This window comes from Protomyctophum bolini (assembly GCF_963924005.1).
Source record: "Protomyctophum bolini genome assembly, chromosome: 3".
Taxonomy (NCBI): Eukaryota; Metazoa; Chordata; class Actinopteri; order Myctophiformes; family Myctophidae; genus Protomyctophum; species Protomyctophum bolini.
Genome location: NC_137864.1, coordinates 10,377,101 through 10,398,582, shown reverse-complemented (window position 1 = coordinate 10,398,582; position 21,482 = coordinate 10,377,101). Strand labels below are relative to the sequence as shown.

The 21,482-nt window shown below is 47.5% G+C and overlaps 1 protein-coding gene across 1 annotated transcript in view; it reads right to left on the bottom strand.

Annotated features, from left to right (window-relative positions):
- The window catches only part of LOC308312141 (trinucleotide repeat-containing gene 6C protein-like), a 73,005-nt gene that overhangs the window by 15,645 nt on the left and 35,878 nt on the right, over nucleotides 1-21,482 (bottom strand). The window contains exons 5-15 of the mRNA XM_080758895.1: nucleotides 12,339-15,404; nucleotides 10,072-10,296; nucleotides 9,403-9,590; nucleotides 8,786-8,869; nucleotides 8,022-8,079; nucleotides 7,511-7,653; nucleotides 6,667-6,813; nucleotides 4,384-4,524; nucleotides 3,285-3,404; nucleotides 2,805-2,888; nucleotides 743-1,034 (exon numbers count right to left, since the gene is read on the bottom strand). Coding sequence (XP_080615021.1) covers nucleotides 743-1,034; nucleotides 2,805-2,888; nucleotides 3,285-3,404; nucleotides 4,384-4,524; nucleotides 6,667-6,813; nucleotides 7,511-7,653; nucleotides 8,022-8,079; nucleotides 8,786-8,869; nucleotides 9,403-9,590; nucleotides 10,072-10,296; nucleotides 12,339-15,404 — 4,548 coding nt within the window. The remainder of the gene's footprint in view (nucleotides 1-742; nucleotides 1,035-2,804; nucleotides 2,889-3,284; nucleotides 3,405-4,383; nucleotides 4,525-6,666; nucleotides 6,814-7,510; nucleotides 7,654-8,021; nucleotides 8,080-8,785; nucleotides 8,870-9,402; nucleotides 9,591-10,071; nucleotides 10,297-12,338; nucleotides 15,405-21,482) is intronic.

Sequence of the window (21,482 nt, the reverse complement as noted above, 5' to 3'; positions counted from 1 at the left end):
CTGGGAAATTGAGGCCAATGCAAATGAACGGGGTACAACGCCTCATGGAGGAGGGTCTTGTGGCGCACCAAGATGGCGGGTGGTGCAATCGTTCATAACAAACGGACGAACGTTTTTTCGCCGGATTTTCACGGATCAAAAGCCCAAATACTTCAGCGTATGCTCTAAAGGTAATAAAACAATCTCGGCAGCGTGGAATATTTGATTCAAATGTGGGTTAAGCGTGATTCGCAGTAGAACCGTTAAAAGATACATGGTTGCCAGCGGACACAGTAGGACACTTCACGCGTTTGGACCACGTGACTGGAATATATTCAGGCGGAATATTTGTGAAACGGACCTACGGATTAGCGCCAGCATGATTCTTCAAAGGTTAGTGAAATACTCAGCAGTGAAGGTTATTTCACGATTTCAATTCTCCGCAGTCAACGTGTTAAATGTACTCGGTACACTTTCCCCCCCAGAATAGGGATGCTGGGGTTCAAGTGGTTAAGATTACTTTTAGGTAGTTGTTCAGCTTTGTATGGATGGGGCAGTGTCGAGAGAGAGAGAGAGAATGCTGAGAGTAGAGGAGGAACGACATGTAACACGGGTCTTGTGATTATGCGGTTGACGCACTATACAGTATACGGTCATCTACCGGCATGACCAAACAGGTCTTTATGTTGGCTAAAAGAAAACTAATTTGAACGTAGGATTTATCTCCACAGCGTTTGCCCGTCCATATCGACCGCAGACTCACAGAGAGGATAGGTGCTGTAGCTGTTGTGGGGCGAAGACGGCGGCTCTTTGGTGTGCAGTGTGTCGGAGAGGCCCGGGGCCTGATGTGGGCCCGGGAACGGGTCCAGGGCTGATTTACCGGGGCCGCCGGCGGGGCCACCAGGGGGGTGCAGGCCGGACAAGGAGGAGGACGAGGAGGAGGACGAGGAGTGAGAGGAGGGAGGCTGCTGCTGTTGCTTCATCAGCAGCGCCTGGTACAGCTGCCGTTGGTGCTGCTGGATCTGCTGCTGCATGTTGGTGATTGTACGTGCGACCTGGAGGAAGACAGGCGTCAGAGAGGACGTGGTGTCGGCAGAGGAACGTGGTTTTCGTTCATTTCTGAGCAAAACGCAGCGTCGCAGGTGCCAAATACTCACAAAATTAAGAGACCTCATTATAGAGTGAAATCACCAAAACACTAATGTGAGACGGAGGATGACTGATTTAAGCAGTCCAACCACCTGGCCTGAGTCAAACTATGACTGGACTCAGAACTGGGTGTGGCTGCGCACCTGTTTGCATGAACTTAATCAAGGCACAAACAGGATAAATGTCCACAAACACTCAAGGAAGCCTCTGACCGAGTGTCCGGACAGTGGAGAGCTATCTGCTTTCCTGTGTAAAGTAATATTGTGATGCTTTCAAATTGTTATTCCCTCGACTTGGGAGGAATAAAGCTCCAAACATAATAAAGCTGCCCTGTGTCGTGTCCTTCCTTGCCCTGGGTGGTGGTGACCAGTTGGTCACACATTAATAGCATAGATAGCATTAGATAGAATGTTATGTAGACATAGCACTCTATAGTGTATACTCATCGTTTCATTGTACAGATATTCTACTGTTAGACGGATGTTATGTTCTTATCTTGCTTATGATCCTTGATGACTATTTCTATGCATTTGATGTACTACCATGTCGCTCTGGATTAAGAGCATCGGCTATAATGCCTAAATTGCTCATTTTTAATGTACTGTGATATGAAAGCGATGATGGCGATAAACACCTATTATCACTACATTGAATACATTCCACTGAAGCTCCACTTACATGTGCATAAGTGTGTGCAATGCCAATTCATGAAAAAGGAGAAGAGAGTTTGTCAATTCCAAACAGAACCACAAGTTCCTATATGAAGTATTTTGCACGCAAGCATATCATGTGCAACATCACTTTAGCAATGCATGTCACATGTGTGTTTTGTTGTAATCTACGGCAGTGGTTCCCAAAGTGGGGTCCGGGGACCCCCAGGGGTCCTTGATGCAGTTCCAGGGGCTCCCCAGCTAAATGATAGTTTGGAATCAAATGGGTCTGTAACTCTGAGAGTGTACAAATGGAACCAAATGGACCATAACGTGTTCATTTGGTTCCATTTGTACACTTAGTTAAATTAACATTGATTTTACAATATAAATTGGGAGTCCCAGAGACAGAAATGCCATTAAAAGGTCCGTAGACTAATGCATGTCAAACTGCATTAGTCTACGTTGAAATTAAACAGGTTGAGAATCTCTGCTAGAGCCGTAAAGATCTTCTCTTATGAGGGTCCCTGGCATAAGTGTCAAATGAGGGTCCGCAGGCTAATTAGTGTCAATTTGGGGGTCCTTGACATGAACACGTTTGGGAACCAATGATCTATGGCAGGGGTGGGCAACTGGCGGCCCGGGGGCCACATGCGGCCCCCACCTTCACTTAATTAATTAATTCATTCCCTCATGTTAATATCAGAATACATATTGATTTCAGCTGTTACAATTCCAAACTCTTTAATTACTTCATGACTAGTATTGTCTTTGAGATTCAATAAAAAGGTTACTTTTCAGGATTCCAATTCAAAAATAGCAAAAATATTCACACCCTCACTTCTCTGGAGTGAGGGTGGAAATATATTGGCCCTCACCATGGTCAAAGATGCTCACCCCTGATCTATGGTATCTAAAACTGTACCACCATTAAGATTGTGTGCGGCAGTAGTCGTGCGGGTGCGTGCGTGCGTGCGTGCGCGACTGCGTGTGTGCTTCCTCGCTAGCGTGAGAAAATGCACTCACTTGCTGCTCTTGTTGTCTGATGGGACCGGAAACATTGCGCTGAGCCTGCATCATCTGTTGTTGGATTTGTAAACGCTGGTACGCCTGAGAAGACAAAAGATGATTCATTCTATTATTGATTGCATCAGTACAAGTTTCGAGAAAATAAATCAAGGTTTGATCAAATATACAGTCAATATTTGTCTAAAAACACTTATGTTGCTGAACTCAGTTTTACTCTCATATCATTTATATCTAAAAACTAAATTAAGAAAAGGGTCTAATCCCACATTATGCGTCTCCGTGAAGGTTGATTTAATTTTCAGCTTGGATCAAGGACAGGGGCCTTCAAAATTAAATCAGGAACATTATTTCTGCTCAATGTTTGTTGCAAGATGATGTTGTTCGAGGAAACTCTGTTATTTTCTAAACTATGATTTAGGCTCAAAAGTAAATGTTCTGATACTGAGAGTGAGAGTGAACAGCGGGCTTCCGACGTACCATTTGCAGCTGCTGAAGTTGGTACAACAGGGTCATTTGTTGAGGGTTTATTGGTGAGGTTAAAAGTGCAGGGTTCAGACCAATGTTTTTTGCTGCAAACTGCAAGAGCTGTGCTTGAACCTAGAGGGGTGGCAAACATGAAGAGGACAGTCCATCAGTAATGCTGCTGGCAGAGAAAAGGCAGAGAAAAGCCATGGTGATTCGCCCTTTACAGTGTGTGAAATGAGAAAATAAATTGTACAATACCTCCCCCCCATGGACAGCCACTCACACGTGCATTATTTTAGGCGTTGTGACAACACAAGGTAATACATCAAATGCATAGAAATAGTATTCAAGGGCCTGGGGCCGTGGCTCAGCGGTCCAGGCACCTTGGCTGGTAATCCAGCCTGGCAGTGTGCCGCGGGTTCGACTCCCGATCCCGACGGCCTTTACGGCATGTCACTCCCCCATCTCTCTCCCCATTTACTGTCAGCCTACTGTCTGTCCCTCCATAAAAAATATAAAATAAAGGCGAGAGCCACAAAAAAACATTAAAAAAAGAATATATAGTAACCAAGGAGGATGTCAGGTCATGGCGTCTGTCTACATATCTATATTACATTGTAGCCTTTGCATAAGCCTGCTACGGCAATTCCTGCCGGCCAAGGTCGAGTGATCACGGTGGAAGATTGAGAGTGAGTCTGCAGTTCTAATTGCTAAGGCATAGTCTGGATTTTCGGTGGTGAGGTGACCAACGTAGAGCGGTGGTGAGTACAAACAGAGAGAAGGGCTGGGGCGGTGGCGGTGGTTTGCTCTTCACCACGGCTCGTGACGTCATGTTGTGGTTCCAAAAATCCAGACTATGAATAACGCTTAAGACTAAGACTAGAGAGACTCTGAAGCAAGCTTGGGTGTGCAAACTATAGTTTGAGTGAGTGTGAGTGTGTGTGTGAGTGTGTGTGTGTGTGTGTGTGTGTGTGTGTGTGTGTGTGTGTGTGTGTGTGTGTGTGTGTGTGTGTGTGTGTGTGTGTGTGTGTGTGTGTGTGTGTGTGTGTGTGTGTGTGTGTGTGTGTGTGTGTGTGTGCGCGCGTGTGCGTGTGTGTGTGTGTGTGTGTACCTGAGGGGAGAGAAACTGAGGCACTTGAGAGCGTAGACTAGGCTGGGAGCTGAGAGGTGGCACTGATGGCTGAGGAGGCTGCTGCTGCTGCATGGCCCGGGCTTGTGCTGCCCCGCTACTGCCAAACATTCCACTCTGCATCTACACAACACACACACACACAAAGTAGGTTTAGGTTTTTTCTGTGAGATTAGGCCGGGTTAAGGTTAGGCTTAGGTGTAGTTTTTGTGAAGTTTAGGGTTTAGGCGCCACACCAAAGGAAGAGGTAGTCTCCACAGTGTGGCAGGACTGGGTGGGTCTCAGCCAAGGCAACTCTCACTGCACTCGCAATGAGACGCTTTGAGTGGTTTGCGATAGCTGGCGCCCTTGTGCAACATGTGAGTCACCAGTTCACTGTTCTTGTAACCAGGAACAAGTAAATGATGTGGTCGGTAAAAAAAAACAGCTTGCATCCTCTATTCCTCTCCCATTCTAGGAGTTTTTCTCATGCGATTATCTCCTCTTCTTGGTCCACCATTATGGGATTTTCTATGGAGAATAACAAAGGAATGGCACGGCCGTTTGACTCGGTCGGGGGATTGATCGTAGTGGACATAAATAATCTATGACTACTTAAAAATGTAAGGATCGCTGGCACTGGGTGAAATAAATAATCATTTACTCTTAGCAGTGAAAGAGTTAACACATTTTGTACATAATACGTCCTGAAACGTCATAAGGATTGGAACCGAGAGGTGCCTTAGACGTCTGTGGACGTCCTAGCGACGTCCAAACGACGCGGGGCGAGATAATAATATTCAGAATAATTACTTCTTTTTTTTTTGGCATTTCGCTTTTCGCTTGCCGTATGCTAACGCTCTGTGAAACTATTAGCTTGTCATTGACTCCCATGTTAGCGCGGCGGAAAGAATGACTCGTATCTCCTCATCCAGGGCGCTCTCCGTGGTGATGAATGGATCGATATGCTGGCGCTGCGTTTCTGCTCCTCATCCGTCTCTCCCGCAAAATATGAACTCTTTTTGTAGCGTATATAAATATATTAAGATGATCGGAGATTGTGATGGCACTTTGTCAGTCAACTTTTTTAAGAAAGTATTTCCGGTTCATGGCTTTCAAAATGGAAGCGATCACTACTCTGGCGATTACTCCGGCGCAAGCAGCGCCTTTATTTTGATGCAGTTCCGGTACTAAATGTGTTAAGGATAGATTCAACGTTTCGACCCTGTCGGGTCTTCATCAGAAAACTACTAGGAGCTTAAGAACGGTGTGCGGACATCCTACCTTCTAGTTTTTTGATTCAGCACCCATCAACTTTTTTCCGGAGATGTGCGTGCTTCCATTTTGGATCATACCGGTAAGCAACCTGCTGTCAAGTCATTGTTTTAATATTTAGTTCACACCAATATACCCACTCAATTAAAAAAAAAGTAGAAACACGCAAACAAACACTCATTGTAGCTCAGATCAATGTCATTCCTGTCATTTCACAACAGTAACAGCAATACAAAAAACAATACTCAAAAACCCTCCAACAACGTATTATTGTGCTTTTTGTCCCCGTCCTAAATGGCCTTGGGGTTATTGTGAATGTCCTATTCTCCACCGAGGGATAGAGGTACTTCTATTCAGTCACTGTAATACCAGGGCCTTTGTTTGGGCTCCAAGGACACACTGGGAGTTTTCTGGGCCAAGGTGGCCTCTTGGGACGACATTTGATAAGACTCAACTATCCAGTTTCAATTGTCACTTCAGGCAAGGTCGTCCACGCATAAAAACACTTGAGTGAGCAATAGCAGAAAAAGGGATGTGGATGTGTGTGAGTCAGAAAGAGTGGGAGGACTCATTCAGTTGGTCTGTTGTTGCATTCACCGAATACGTGTTCGGGATTCAAATAGCCAACGCTCATTGCAGCTGTAGATTATTCAATGTCTACAGTAGATGTACATGATGTACATAATGGTGGTCATGAGATGTTTTGTAACATCGATTATGCAATATCGTATTCAAGTTGTCAGCCGGGCCTCTGCACCAGCGCCGCCAACTATTACAGTACATTTGTGGTATTTGAACCATTTCAGTGAATCTAATCAGTGCCATAAAGAACACTACTGTGAATTGGTGTTATAGCTTGGGAGAGTTTAGAAAATACGTAACCCAGAGGATTTGACTCTGTTGGACCTTGATGGAAACAAAAACCCAGACAGAAAAGTGCGTTTTCTGCAACAACAAAAAAAAAAACCCAAAACAAGTGGAGGGCTAGGTTACGTGTCCTGCGTGAGTCACCTGTCTGTTGTTCAAGTTTTGCATGGCCAGCCCCGGGTTGCCCTGTCCCATTCCCTGCCCAGGCAGGCCGTTGTTGGTTAGGGGGAGCTTCAAGCTGGGGGAAGGCAGAAATGGTGAGGGGGAGGCGTCGTCTGACATGCCCCCATCCTGGTTCAGAGAGACGGAAGGGTTTGGAGGGCGAAAGAAAAGAGAGATTGGTGGAGTGGAAAGGAGGAGAGTGGGGCGAGGCAGAGGCAGAATGAGAAAAGAGAGAGAGAGAGAGACAGACAGAGAGGGAAGACAAATTGGGGACAAAATAAGTCATTTTTTATAGGGACAAGATTGAGCTACAGTACATTGGCACACACGTAGAATGTGTCCTCTGCATTTACCCATCCTAACTATTAGGAGCAATGGCTGTCATTAATACGGCCCCCGGGGAGCTTTTTGGGGTTAAGTGTAACTCCCAGCCGGGAGGCGAATTATCGACCTTTTGATTCCCAGACCCAGTTAAATTCCGCCTGTGTTCCATTTGCTCGAGCAGGCTGGTTTTCAGTGACTTGCTCAAGAACACTTCAGAGACAACCGAAGGTAGAGCTGGTATTTAAACCGGGAACCTTTCCGATTCCCGATTCTATGAGCCATTGCCAACCTGCCATCCATGTGACGTGGTGATTCCCGTTAGGTTATTGCAAGTGGAGTCGTGGACCCCCAACCCGTTTTAATGATACTATAAAATGTCAAAATAAAAGCATAATAATTTGACGAAAATTACAAACAACTTAAGGTTGGGAATCACTGGTCATTTTAGGGCTCAGGCGCCACCTGGCCACCACACCAAAGGAAGCGGGGTTTAGGCTCATACCTTGTCGAGGAAGGGGTTGCGGTCGGAGGCGTCTTTGGAGTGGGCAGAGGGCCGACACACCATGGGTTTGTTCAGGCCGTTGCTGTAGTCGGACATGCCCATTCCCCGCTTGTCCAGCTCGGTCTTCTTCTCCAACAGGGCGCCTGGGAGGTGAAAGGAGGGAGGAGCAGCCATTGACACACTACAATCTACAGACACACACATTAAACACACCTTTATCCTTTACTACTTTCAATCTGGCCCTATTGTGGGCATGTCATGGCAAAGCATTGTGAAAATAGCAGGTCTACAAGCAAACAATATGTGTCGATGCATTGTTTTGTTTGTGGGTTTTTTATAAACATGGAACCAATGAAAAGTATTAACAAGAGTTTTTGGCTAAATAATAACTACATTGGATCCATTGGAACACAGGTTCTTCATTCCATATTTTCTTGAAAACTAACAGCTTTATAATACATGTACAAGGTTTCTATGTGCACAGTGCGCACACACACAGGGAGAAACTTACTCATGGCCTGGTCCAGATTCATGTTGTTGCTCTTCAGAGCCTCCTCAGCAGGGTCTCTCTGTGAACACATGGACAACGTGGGACTGTCAGCTGACTTCTAACACGCTTCATGTTACGGGGAATTTGCCACTTGGCTTGTATGCTCTTTAAGCAAAAATGCATTCCGTTTCAGTTGGAAGAGTTTCGGTGTTTAGTGTGCATTTCTCCCATGTACACATAAACGAGTGAACAACTACACACCGGACATGACGAATAAACGCTAAGAAAATGTGAAATACTGACATGCGAATATTTTTGCATGGAAACTATTCAAATTGGTGCCCTCGTTCATACAGGCTGAGGCCTTTATTCATGGTATGGAAGCTCAGGGGAATCAAATAAAAAGCACGTCACTGTCACCATGTAATTTGTGTTCTATGTAAAATGTACTCCTGACACAAACAACAGTTTGGAAAACATGAATTGTCGTCAGGCCTATTAATCACACAGAAAACAATGGCCTCCGTGTCTGAAGGACATTAAGTGGGAGAGCATCAGAGCAACTGTAATAAATCAGTTTCACTCCACACTCAGTAAGGAGAGTCTGAAGTTCTTGCATAGTATTGTATATTTGTCTGTCAAATGTTTTTGTACTCAATTTCGATGAATTGAGTACAAAAGGATGGAAACAAACCATAGGCTTTAAAATCCTCTTAGCTGACCTTGCTGTGCTTTCTTTTGCACGAACTGCTAATAAAGTAATCAATGAACAAAGTCTAACTTACTGGAAATCCCATGTCAGTGAGCTGTTTGATGAGACGATTCATGACCCAGGCATCATCTGCCTTGTTGCTTAGTTTCCCCTGAACCTGTGTGAACACACAGGTTCATCAAAGTTATACATTGTATTATATATATATATATATATATATATATATATATTTTTTTTTTTACAGGTGTTACATTATTATGAATGGTATTATTATTAACCCATTAACCCATTTAGACCTGAGGGCGATTCTACAAATAATAAATAAAAAACGTTCGCTCTGAAAGAATATATATTCAAAGATTTGCACCACATTTTCAAGATTTTTCAAAAATAGAAGATCTACAAGCTCGTAGTGCGGCACTCGGTGCCGCGCTATGAGCTTGTAGATCTGCTTAAAGTATAACATAATGCTTAAAACACCAAAAGGGGTTCGCGTTCAGAATGGGTTAAAACCGAGAAAGCATCGGTCTCACAAATCTTTCGTCTGGGGGTCCCTGGGACAAAAGCCAGAAATATATAATTTTGTGGGCACTGAAAAAGTTTGAGAACTACTGATTTAGAAGGCACTCGTAGAATGGTCCTCAGGTCTTAATGGGTTCTTAAGAGTTCTGCAACATAAATATAGTATACCTGTAACTGTTCTCGGACCTTGCTTGGACCCTTCTTGGGTCCATTGCTCCAGGAGTTACAGCCAGAGGAGCTGCTCTCCTGGGAGGTGGGGCTGTTCCACATGTCCCCGTCCTCAGACTCCCATTGGCCGCTTGACATGCCCATCTCTTCCCCTGCACCTCCCCAGCTATCTTGCATAAGTTTGGGGCCTGGGAGAGTGGGGGAGCAAAACCATTACAGAAGCCAAAGTGACAGAATGTGCCAAATATATGATAAAAAAAAGGTTAACGCTAGGAAGATGGAAGCATCCGGTGAGTATGATGTCATTCTCAAACTGACCACTTGGTGCCACTGTTGCCATTTGTCATGCCCCATTCACTCTATGCCTTCCTACATAACCTTTTCCAAATAACAGCACCAATAACAAAGACCCACTGATGCATGGAATTGCATTAATCTCTGCAACAACTCCCGCCACACAAATATGCAACACAGATGGAAACAATTCTGAAGAAACTACCTGTGCATATTGTTAAGAAACAAGTCTACTTTAAACAAAATACTGATTGGGTGTGTCTTTGTCAAGTAATGTTGATCACCTTTGACGTAATGTGTAAACATTCCCCTTAAAATGTTACTGTTGCCATCCTCCATCACTGAACCTTATAGATATATCTGTGGGAGCGTTACCTGGCTTGCAAGGTGCTGGGCCTGGGGGCCCGTTGGCTCTGCCGTAGGGTCCGGAGGGCTCGTGGGCCCCGTGGCCCCCATGTTGGCCCCCATCTCCCCATGTTCCTACGCCCCCGGTGGACTTTCCCCATGCCGACGTGCCATTGTCCACCGCAGACGATGGAGCTGCTGGCTCTCCCCAGGCAGGCTCAGGCTTGGGCTGAGCATTGGGAAGTTCTCCCCAACCTGAGTTGGGCATAATGAAGAGCGACAGCGAGAGAGAAGGAGGGACAGAGACAGTTGGAAATGTTTAGTGTTCATGTTTATAAAATAAAGGTACACTTTAGGAAAGGAGTCATACTACGGTACCTTTGTACTGTAGTATGACTACTTTCATCAGCAGTATCAGCAATTTACACATTTACAATACAACAATAAGAGTTATAAATCTCTACATGCTTCACTAGGGGTAAGTAAGTAGCCTTGCCGAGCCATGAGGCCCACAGGCCTATCTCCTGTTTCTGTAGCGTGAGGCAGCTTGGTGTACAAGTACACCCACAAGTACTTATACCCCCAATCCATCCCTTGATGCTGAGTGTCAAGCAAGGAGGCACTGGGTCCCATTTTTACAGTCTTTGGTATGATCCGGCCGGGGATTGAACCCCCGACCTCCTAGTCTCAGGGCGGACACTCTAACCACAAGGCCACTGAGCTGGTCACTAGGGGTACTCCGGTTTATCGGCCACTGATACAGATTTTCACTCCAAATTACTGAATCTGTGATTGGCCAAAATAGAAAATTAAAGCCCTTTTATGATTTTTGCTTTTAATTAAAAGAGGGGTTACCAAATAACATAAAATGTATCACTTAGCATTTGTCTGATAAACGGAATTTACTGAATAATATTTGGAAGGCCTATTGATAATTTCTTAATGAATGTTTCATAACGGGCCATTTTAATCAAGCCACAAGTCCTATGCAAAGACGGTGTCATCATAGGGGTACAATAATATGGTTAAGACTATTCTTAGAAGAGACCACCAGGTCTAATAATAAGGACTGGAGTGAACATTTTCTCATTTATTCATTTTGTGATGAGTATCGGCCCCCCAAACATGCTGATGGGAGCAGCCCTGCTCGCCACACTCGCTATCCCTACACGAACTCTGGAGTTCTCAGTGCTCTGGCTGTGCCTCGAAGTTCTCACTGGGCTGTAGTGACATGTTAATAGGGGAGACAGCCTCGCAGTAGGCCAGTGAGTTGAAACACTGCCATGCCTTCTATATATAGAGGCCTTTCATAGCAGCCTTCTCTGATAGCAGCAGGCCCTTGACTGACTGGCTCAGACCGGGTCAGGCTGACCTGCCAAGCACTCGGTGCATGTGCGCGTTTGTGTGAGTGGGAGGAGAAGGTGGATGAAAGCAGTAACTCATGCCAGCCAGTGCATGCCAGTTAAACTGCTGCTGGCCTTCACCCAGACCTCCACTGCTCTCCATAGCTCACTCAATAACTTTTTTTTTTTTGCTCCATCTCAGCTGAACTCGGCAACCTCTAATTTCTCTATTTTTCTTGGTTGACAGAAAAAGGAACTGTGGCGTGGTGTGGCTAAAGGAGCTGGTCAAGACAACGTGCAAGACAGGTTTATAACAGCAGGGGGCACTGGTCTCATTTGCAACTAAAAGTGATGAGAGAGAGCCTTTTAGGCTTTGCTTTGTCTACACTGTGGCTTGTTTAAACTGACCGCAGTGCAACTTCAGCCTTCATGATACTTATGGGGGTTTAATGATGGCTGGATTCATCTGTAATGGATTTATCCTTGCATGAAATGGTTTGCCTCTGGGACAATGTTTTACTGTAATGTGTGAGGGGCGCTAGCCCCTCCTATATACAGGTTTAATGTTTGTCTTTAGTTCAATGTTTGTTCTAAAAACGCCATTGACAATGAAGGGAAAATGTTCGTCATCTTGTCTTACATCATCATTACACCACCTAATCATAGCGACATGAGTTAGACTTTAATATATTAGCGCCCCTCACTTCACACAGGGTGATTTATATAAATATAATGTAATTTATATATATATATATGCATTTATAGTGCAAAAACAATCTTGCGGTTCCGTCTATGCCCTTTGTTCTTTCAACTTATTGTCACAACTAGGTCATAAGCTTAACAAGCTTTGAATAAAACAGAGCAGACGCCCAAAAAGTGAATGTCAAAAAAGATCATTCTATAGGTAGTTCGTGCAGGTCTTAAGAAATTATATAATAATAATCATTCTCTCACCTGGGCTGGCAATGGGGGGTCTGCTCTGGGGTCCACCACCCTGGTGAGGAGCGGCACTGTTGGGCGACCCGTTGTTGTTGCCATGGTGCTGTGAGTGCGTTGGAGGTGGGCCATGGTGCGAGTGGTGGTGCTGCTGCATGTGGTGGGGGTGATGGTGATTGTTGTTGCTTGGGCCCACGGAGTGATTGTTGTTGGCCATAATTATTCCACCATTTTTATTGGGCGGCGGGCCGCCGTTTCCGGGCGGGCCGCTGTTTCCTGGCGGGCCGTTGTTTCCCGGCGGGCCGTTGTGTCCTGGTGGGCCGTTGTGTCCTGGTGGGCCGTTGTGTCCTGGTGGGCCGTTGTGTCCTGGTGGGCCGTTGTGTCCTGGCGGGCCGTTGTGTCCTGGTGGGCCGTTGTGTCCTGGTGGGCCGTTGTGTCCTGGCGGGCCGTTGTGTCCTGGTGGGCCGTTGTGTCCTGGGTTGCCGTTGGTGCCGTTGCGGTCCCACATGTTGACGCTACTCTTCTTGTTGGCGGTGGCGGTTGGGGGCGGTTCCCCCCAGGTGGACGTGCCGTCGTCAATCTCCATCTTCCTGCGGATGGAGGGAGGGGAGGGTTCTTCCCAGCCTGTGGAGGACTCCATGCTCTGGTCTTGTTGTTTGCTGCCATTGCCCCAGTTGGAGCTGTTCTGCTTCACAGAACCAGGGCCGCCCCAGGAACCCATGCTGCCACCTCCTCCACTGCCCGTGCTGCTGCTGCTGCTGCTCTCCTGGGGCTTGGAGGAGTCCCAGTTTCCCTGCACCGGGCCATTGGTGCGCTGGGGCTCCCGGCTCTCCCCCCAACCATTACCATTACCGCTCACGACAGGGGCAGGCTTTCCCCAGCCATTTCCTCCGCCGTTTCCTCCGCCGTTTCCTCCTCCGTTTCCTCCTCCGTTTCCTCCTCTAGGGCTGTCCTTCCAGCCTCCGTTCCCTCCGTTCCCTCCATTCCCTCCATTCCCTCCCTCGCCTTCCCACATGCTGCTGGAGGAGCCGTTCTTCTTAACTTCAGGCTCTCCCCATTCGCCTGTGCTGGAGCTGTTGGAGCCACCGCTGCTATTATTGCCCCAGCCGGGGGAGTTCTTGGGCCCTTCACCCCAGCTTTGGTTTGGCTGGGTCTTGGCTGGCCTCTCGTCCCAATTGGGCGACTTGTCTTCAGATCCCCAGGATTGTTGTGGGCCTCCACTCTTGGGGCCATTGGTGGACATGGGCTCCCCCCAGCCACCACCGGTGGTGCCGTTGGGGGTCTTGCCGTGTGGCTGTGGGGCGTCACCCCATCCCGATCCCGTCTGGACTGATTGAGGCGGTGGAGCTCCCCAACTGGACGACGAACCACCGGAGCTGCCGTCGGTCTTGCCCCCAGACCCGGGCCTCTGGCTGGGGCCGAGGTTGGGGTTGACGGTGCCTCCGTTAGTGGCCGCGGGTCCCCCGCCGGAACCGGAGCCTCCCCAGTTGTCGGAGCTACTTTCATTCTTCCTTTCACTCTGCCTCTCACTCTGCCTTTCACTCTGCCTCTCGCTCTGCCTTTCATTCTTCCTTTCGCCCTTCCTTTCGCTCATCCTTTCACTCTTCTCACAGTCAGCGGTGGCCTCTTCCATCTCCCACACGGTGTGTTGGCGGACGGGCGTCTGTCCCCATCCCGAGTTGCACAGCACCCTGGGGTCCAGGTCCTGGCGGGGCAGCGGAGGAGGAACGTCCATGCTGGAGGAGCCGTTCATGCGGGACCCTCGACCCTCGCTGCCGTCTCCGCTGCCCTCGCTGGCCGGGGCCACGCTGTTGGCCGGCTGGCCCCAGCCACTGAGCTGCTGCTGCTCCTGGCCTGAACTAGCGTTGCCGGCATCGGCGCTGCCGGAGTCCCAGCCTTTAGGCCCATCCCCACCACCGGAGGGCTTCCCGCCCCAGTCCCCCCAGCCTCCACCACCTCCACCACCTCCTCCACCTCCACCACCTCCTCCACCTCCACCACCTCCGCTGTCTTGGCGGCCCCAGGCCGAGTTGCCCCCGGACGGGGTCGAACCCCAGCCGCCCGAGTCCTTCTGGGAATCGGCCACCTTGGTGTCTCCACTTCCCCACACGGAGCTGCCGGTTGTGTCCCCGTTGAGCTGGGAAGACTCGGTGGGCGACTGGCCTCCCCAGCCGGGCAGCCCGTGGATGGGGCTCATGGGCTCCTGACCTTGCTGCTGCTGCTGCTTCTTGCTGTGGTTTGGTCCGTCGGTGTTAAGGTTCGCAGGCTCCATGCTAAAAGACACGTTTGTGTTGGATGAAGGGTGCTTCTGATGGTTTCCGTCGGGGCTCATCATGCCTCCCCAGCCTCCCCTGCCTGGGTCGCCTCCTCCCATGCTCCCGTTGCCTCCTCCCATGCTCCCTCCTATGCCTCCTCCTCCTCCCATGCTCCCTCCTATGCCTCCTCCTCCTCCCATGCTCCCTCCTATGCCTCCTCCTCCTCCCATGCTCCCGTTGCCATTCAAGCCTGGTTGGAGAGCTGCAGAGTTGGACGGTCCGTTAGGCCCCATACCACCTCCCCCTCCTCCTGACTCATGGCCGAGCACCGGCCATGCAGACGGGTTGGCGTTGGGGTTGAGGTTCAAGTTGAAGCTGGGAGAGCCCCAGCTGTTGGGACCCCCGGCTCGACCGCCGTTAATTACGTCTGGTTTGCCGTCGGCACTCCAGCCTCTACTGCCACCGCCTATGGCGTTGACCATCCCCGGGCCCGTCATCATGTTGCCGTTGGCTTTGAGAGAAGTGTAGTGGGCCTGCTGGCCCGCAGCCCCCGTGGCCATACTCATACAACTACTACTACTACTATTACTACTACAACTGATGGTAGCGATAGCGACAGTGTCTGGGTTGGACTTAGCCAAGCCTGAGGGGCATTCTGGCGCTGCGGGGTGGATTGTGTCACTGTTGTGGCTAACGGGGGGCCAAACCGTGGCGTCCTTTCTGTCGATGATCACTTGGTCCCAGCTGCTGGTGCTGGAGTCAGTGGGCAAAGAGGCTCCCCAGTGGGGGGTCTCATACTGGGCACCGGGGCCACTCCGGAGGGACACGTCTGCAGGGGGGGAGAAAGAGACGGAGGGAGACGGTGAGTGACAGTCGGTGAGAAAGCCAAATAGAAGGGAATAAGTTGGCAGGGAGTGGCAGGGAAATGAAGGGATGGATGAGCAGGAGAAAAACGACGAGGGAGAGAGAGAAGGAGATTACACTAAGGAACACCATGTAATACAGTCCCCCGTCCCCCCCCCCCCCGCCCCCTTTCCCCTCGGCTCCCAGGACCAATTCCATCTCCGTGGTTGGTTTACCTCTGGCTATCAGACTAACGGTAGGCAGGAAGAGATGGTCACACTCGCTCGCTTCCCGCAATCCAACACATAATCAGAATGCACAGCCGAGCATGCTGCATGTCACATCAGCTATGGCAGACCCATATATCCTTCTGCTGGCACGGCCAGCCAGACGGAAAACACGGTTAGATGAAGCTCTGCCTTTCTTCTCTGCATCCCCTCTCTCTCTCTCTCTCTCCCTCTCCCTTGTTCCAACTGTCCTTTCTCCATTTCATTACACCCCCAAACACCATCACCCCACTTTTCTTCACTCTTTACTTCCCCATCTCCCCTTCCACATTTGCTCTTTGCCCTCCCATATCTCATCTTCCTCCCTTTTCTATTATTTCTCTCCTCACTTCCATCCTCACCCTTTAGTGTTTGGTCCCTCCTATTCCTCCCTTGCTTATCTCCCAGACTCCCTCCCTCCCTCTCTCTCTCTCTCTCTCTCTCTCCCTCTCTCTCTCCCTCCCCTCCTGCCCCTTCACCTCTCCTCCTCTTCCTCTCTCCTCCAACACCCTGCCTGCACTGAGAGACCCATCCATCTCCATCGTGGCTCCCTGGCTGGGGAAGTGGAACGCTGCTCATTTATTGGAATGAAACCGGGACGGCTCCTCATCCATCACTCCCTTCGCTCCAGTGGACCTGCTCCTCCTCCTCCTCCTCCTCCTCCTCCCCCCGATAGCTACAAGAAACCACAAACCTCTCTCTCCCCGTGTGCAAGTGTGCTGTGCATCATGTATGTACAGTATGCATGCTATCCTGCGACCATTTCTGCTTTTCTTTAACATTTCACTGATTGTACCCGTATGCTACGTGACAAGATAAACCCTCTCGAATCGTGCATCTCTTGAATCCACTACCTACGATGTATTAACCGTTTCTCTTCTTACTGCTAACCTGACCAGCTGATTTAGTTATGACTGAATATGTTTTCGACTAAATCCTCAAATTATTACAAAAGTCGTATACTTGGTAATCATGCTGCAGAATGAGGCCAGTGAACACCCATACATTCCCTACACAACAGCCCACAATTACAAGCATCTCATTAAAGCACATGCACAAGCAGCCTATATCAGTTGGAGAACTAATAATAGACTGATTCAATGCTTTAAGGGTGTAATCAATCATTGGCAGGCAGCTAATCAATGCCTTATTAATGATAGTGGGGCAGAGCCGACAGTTTTATCGATCCAGCATGCAAACACCCTAACCACAGGGCCAGGCCCTCAACAGGCCAGAAAACCAATAAGGGCTCCTGCAATTTTGAGACTATCTCACAGGCCAAACCAGGCACATGAGCGGAGAAAGTCACCCATTAATTCTTGGAGATAAGAAAATGTAAAGCCCCCCCCCCGCCTTTCTAGTTATTATCCAAGCCAGGGTTCAGTTCTTTTGAAAAGGAAAAATGTAATCTTGCCATAAAAGCAGAAGTTTTAATGGCAAGATATTGTTCATCCAACCTCTTCGCCAAGCCCTATACATTCTTATCCATACTTCATAATCCATTTAATACAATCCATGCCTATTAAATTCAAATGCTGCCATTTTGAAGGAAGTTAGATTATGTAGGACTCAAAGTATCATTCCTTTCAAAGTGAACTAAAGCCACGCTAGTGCCAGCTAAAAGTATCACTTACTAACGGTTAATTATTAGGCCCGGGCTGTGTGTTTTGTTAAATATTATAGTCTTGTTTGGTAATTTGGCTGCCTTACCTACTATTAAACTGCTATTAGATTCCATCATATGGTTGCAGTGATTTGCATAATTGCTACAGTAAAAGTTATCCATCAAGAGATAAAGACCCAGTGGTCAAAACAATCCCACCAGATGAGGGGGAAAGTCCATTTGTTTGAGGTGCACACACACACACACACACACGCGTTGACAGATGTGTGGCTTTAAGATACTGCACAACACACCACAGAGTGCCTGCACATGCAATTTTTCCCTCAGCACACTTATCTCCCCTCCCCAGGCGGTCTTATCATAAAGGGTCGTCTGTGTGTGAGTGTAGTGGCGCGCACACACACACACACACACACACACGCACACGCACACGCACACGCACACACACACACACACACACACACACACACACACACACACACACACACACACACACACACACACACACACACACACACACACACACACACACACACAAATCAGAGCCATACAGATGAAACTACTAAGAGGAGGACAGCATTATGCTTCATGTATATTATGTTGCAACTAAAGGCGGTGTCGCTCACTGAAAATAGAAGAACTACAAGCTCAATATTCGGCACACTAGCAAGTAAAATAAATCAGGCCACGGACATTTATACTTTTTTTAACACCACCGTCCACCGCCTAAACTAAGGCTCATCTTTTCAAAAGGCAGTAGAATTCAGAAATAACAAGGAGAAATAAATGTAACTTGGCCTTCCATCTTCTATAATTCAGCTGGTCGTGAGAGTATAAGGTTATTGTGTCTATGGTCAGGTGGAAGGCCATTATGTCCAAGACAAACAATAGGAATGATTAGGAAGATCTGCTCTTGTCAGAATACCTAAATGTCCACACTAGGTTCTCGCATGCTAACAGCTAGGGGTGTAATGATCAATTGTAACAGCGTTAAGATACATGGTTGACGATACGATACATGGGCGATATTGTGACTGCGACGCTCTATAGTGCAGTTTCTTTTAAGGGAAATATTTATTATTACGAATATAAATAAGTAGACAGTGATTCTCTGACAAACATGGACATGGTATTTGAACACATTTATCGATAGAGTGTAGTGATATTGAATGATAAATGCATTGCAGTGAACGCACAAGTACTTATTTCCATTGTGAAATGATTCGATACCAACTAATTGCATTGCAAAACGATACGATACAAAGTCAAACGATACATATCAATATACTTTGATTAAAATAGATCGTTACAACCCCACTAACAGCAATATTCCATTGTTATACACTATACTGATGTACTATAAGTATTGTATTGCTTAAGTTATAATGCTGCTTTGTTGTATGTGTATGTGACAATAAACACCTTGAACCAAAGCTGAAGTGTAGGGGAATCTTGTAAATAAATATGATTTGCCAGGGATTTAGATGTGTTAGGCACTGTCTGTGCCTACACAGACAGTCACTGTCTGTGCCTACACAGACAGTCACTGTCTGTGCCTGCACAGACAGTCACTGTCTGTGCCTACACAGACAGTCACTGTCTGTGCCTACACAGACAGTCACTGTCTGTGCCTACACAGACAGTCAGACACCATCAATAACTGAGGTTGCAAATGCAAAGGTGATAAAGTAGGTGACAACAAGGATCAATTCCAAAATCCACCAGACTCTCATAACTCTGTTTTTTTTTTTAAAGGCACAAAAGGCGTGACTAAACATAATAATGTGAAGGCAATCATTTGGAGAGACTTATATGAGTTGGTGTTGCAACCATGTTTGTGTCTCTTTAGCAGCTTGCATTTCACCACAGTTGGTTTGGCACAGTTTCAGGTCCATTGTTTTGGTTGACGCCTTCTAGCCACGCAGCCAAATTGTACCTCAAAGTAATACTGAGAAAGAGCAAACAGTCGGTTTCTTTAGTAACCACCACTGCCTTCTGTCTGCTTCTGTGGCTGTTAGAAGTCTGTTTTCTTTTACTTGGAGGAAAAAAAGCATGACAGCGCTGGCATTTTCAAAGACACTGATGTCGTTCTATTCTTTGCTTTTCTTCCACTCTGTCAGTGTTTTAGCCTGCAGAGCAGGCAGCGACGCCATTTTATCAGACCTGAAACGCAGCCAAGGAGCTCAGAGGTTGCAGCCTGTACAAGAATGTCTTGCTTGCTCTGTTATTTTCCTCTGCTCACTGTGTCTATACCTTCCCCGTTCTATTTGCCTCATAACACTCCTCATACACAGCTTTTATTTTTCTCTGACGTGTGTAAAAAATAGGTTGCATAAATGCTCAGGACAGGACAGCCTTTTTCATCAATGCTGTCAAAGAAAATCCATACGAAACAACAATTTTAACAATATAGAAAGGAGAAAGGGAGAGATGAGGTAGAGGAGCCCAATGGCATCTGTGTCTTTAAAAACAAAAAAGGCGAGTCAGTCACGAAGAGAGAGAGAGAGAGAGAGAGAGGGAGAGAGAGAGAGAGAGAGAGAGAGAGAGAGAGAGTGGAAAAATACCTAAGGAGAGTTGCACCAGTAGCATCCTGATACAGGTTAAACGTGATCAATACATAGTTGCCAGTGCTGCGTGCCTAAAATAGACAAAAAATATCAGATCTACAAGCTCGAGAGCCAGTCGATCTGCTATTTTCGGTGCGCGCCGCCGGCACGCAACTAATTATAAATTAAGCATTGCCCTGATCAGCAAAAGGATGGGGAACAGCTGCCTCCATCCTTTCAATATGTCTGCTGCTGCATCACAGCACAAACACCGCAAAGAGGCTGCTGCTAGCTGGCAAGGCTACCCATGTAGCCCAACCTGTGCTTACATCTGTGCCCATGATGCACTACACAATTACTCACATATAAATATATATACACACACATATACTGTATGAACACATATATATGATATGATTCTGCAAGTGTGTGCATCTCTGTGTGTGCAGAAGAGAAATACATTTACCATGTTCAAGGTCTGTCTGATTTTGAGGTGTGGTAGTGGGCAGAGGGTGTGCACGCGTTTGTGCGCACCCGCGTGTATGTATGTCGGGGGTGGGGGGTGTAAAGGGATCTGAGCATGAATAGCGGCTAAAAGGGGGACAATTACTTCCAGTCATTGTTTGCAACCGTGCATCAATAACATGGTGCTTCGTTGTGGCTGCAACTAGGAGGGAAGTCTCTGATTGTGCTTCACGAATGAATAGAGAAGAAATAAAAACAATAGGGGCCTCTATAGCTCCATATGCTGCCTCTGCCAAGATGAAACAAGACCGCTTCATTTGTTTGTGTGTGTGCGCGGCTGCGCGCGTGTGCCTACGCAAACGGAGCGAAGGCAAGCGATCTGAAAACATCCCTACATACAGTAGCCACGAAATAACAGCTAATATTAAAACACTTCTTGTGCTTATATAAAATAAAAATAAAAAACATGACAATAGGGGAAACTTTGTGATGATGACATCATCAAAGCAGAACTAAGGGGGGCTGTGAAAAGGAAGATATGAGAGAGTGAGAGAGAGAGAGAGAGAGAGAGAGAGTGAGAGATTTTTGCTGCAATAAATGGACCCACTGTTTTAGAGTGTGAGTCATAGCTTTAAGCCGGTGACATTCTCTCGGCTCTGAACTGGACGCAGCCTGTCGCTCCTCTATTCAACTGTGTGACATTCGAGCCCCACTCTGGGCATACGTAACACCCCACAACGTTTAGTAACCTCATCATCGCCCCTCCAACTCGCATTCAGGAGACTTCCGCTCCCCCACTCGGAGCAGCAACGGCACGTTGTTTATCCGGATGCTGAGACGGACAGAAAGAAAGAGTGAGAGCAAACGGCCATGGGAGGGTTTTTAGAAAACCTCATCCTTCATGTCTGTTTACCTCCGCTGAGAGGAGAGAATAGAAAGAGAGAGGGAGGGGGAGAGAGAGAGAGAGAGAGAGAGAGAGAGAGAGAGAGAGAGAGACCATGGTGGCTTCTCTGGTTTCCCTGGAAAAGCTTGGACTAATGAAGCCACTAGGGGGTTCTCTCACTATGTGCTGTGTGTGTGTGTGTGTGTGTGTGTGCGCGTGCGAGAGAAAGAGATGCACATCCTCGCACCGTGCACTGATGGGGCAACCTTTATCCGTCTCC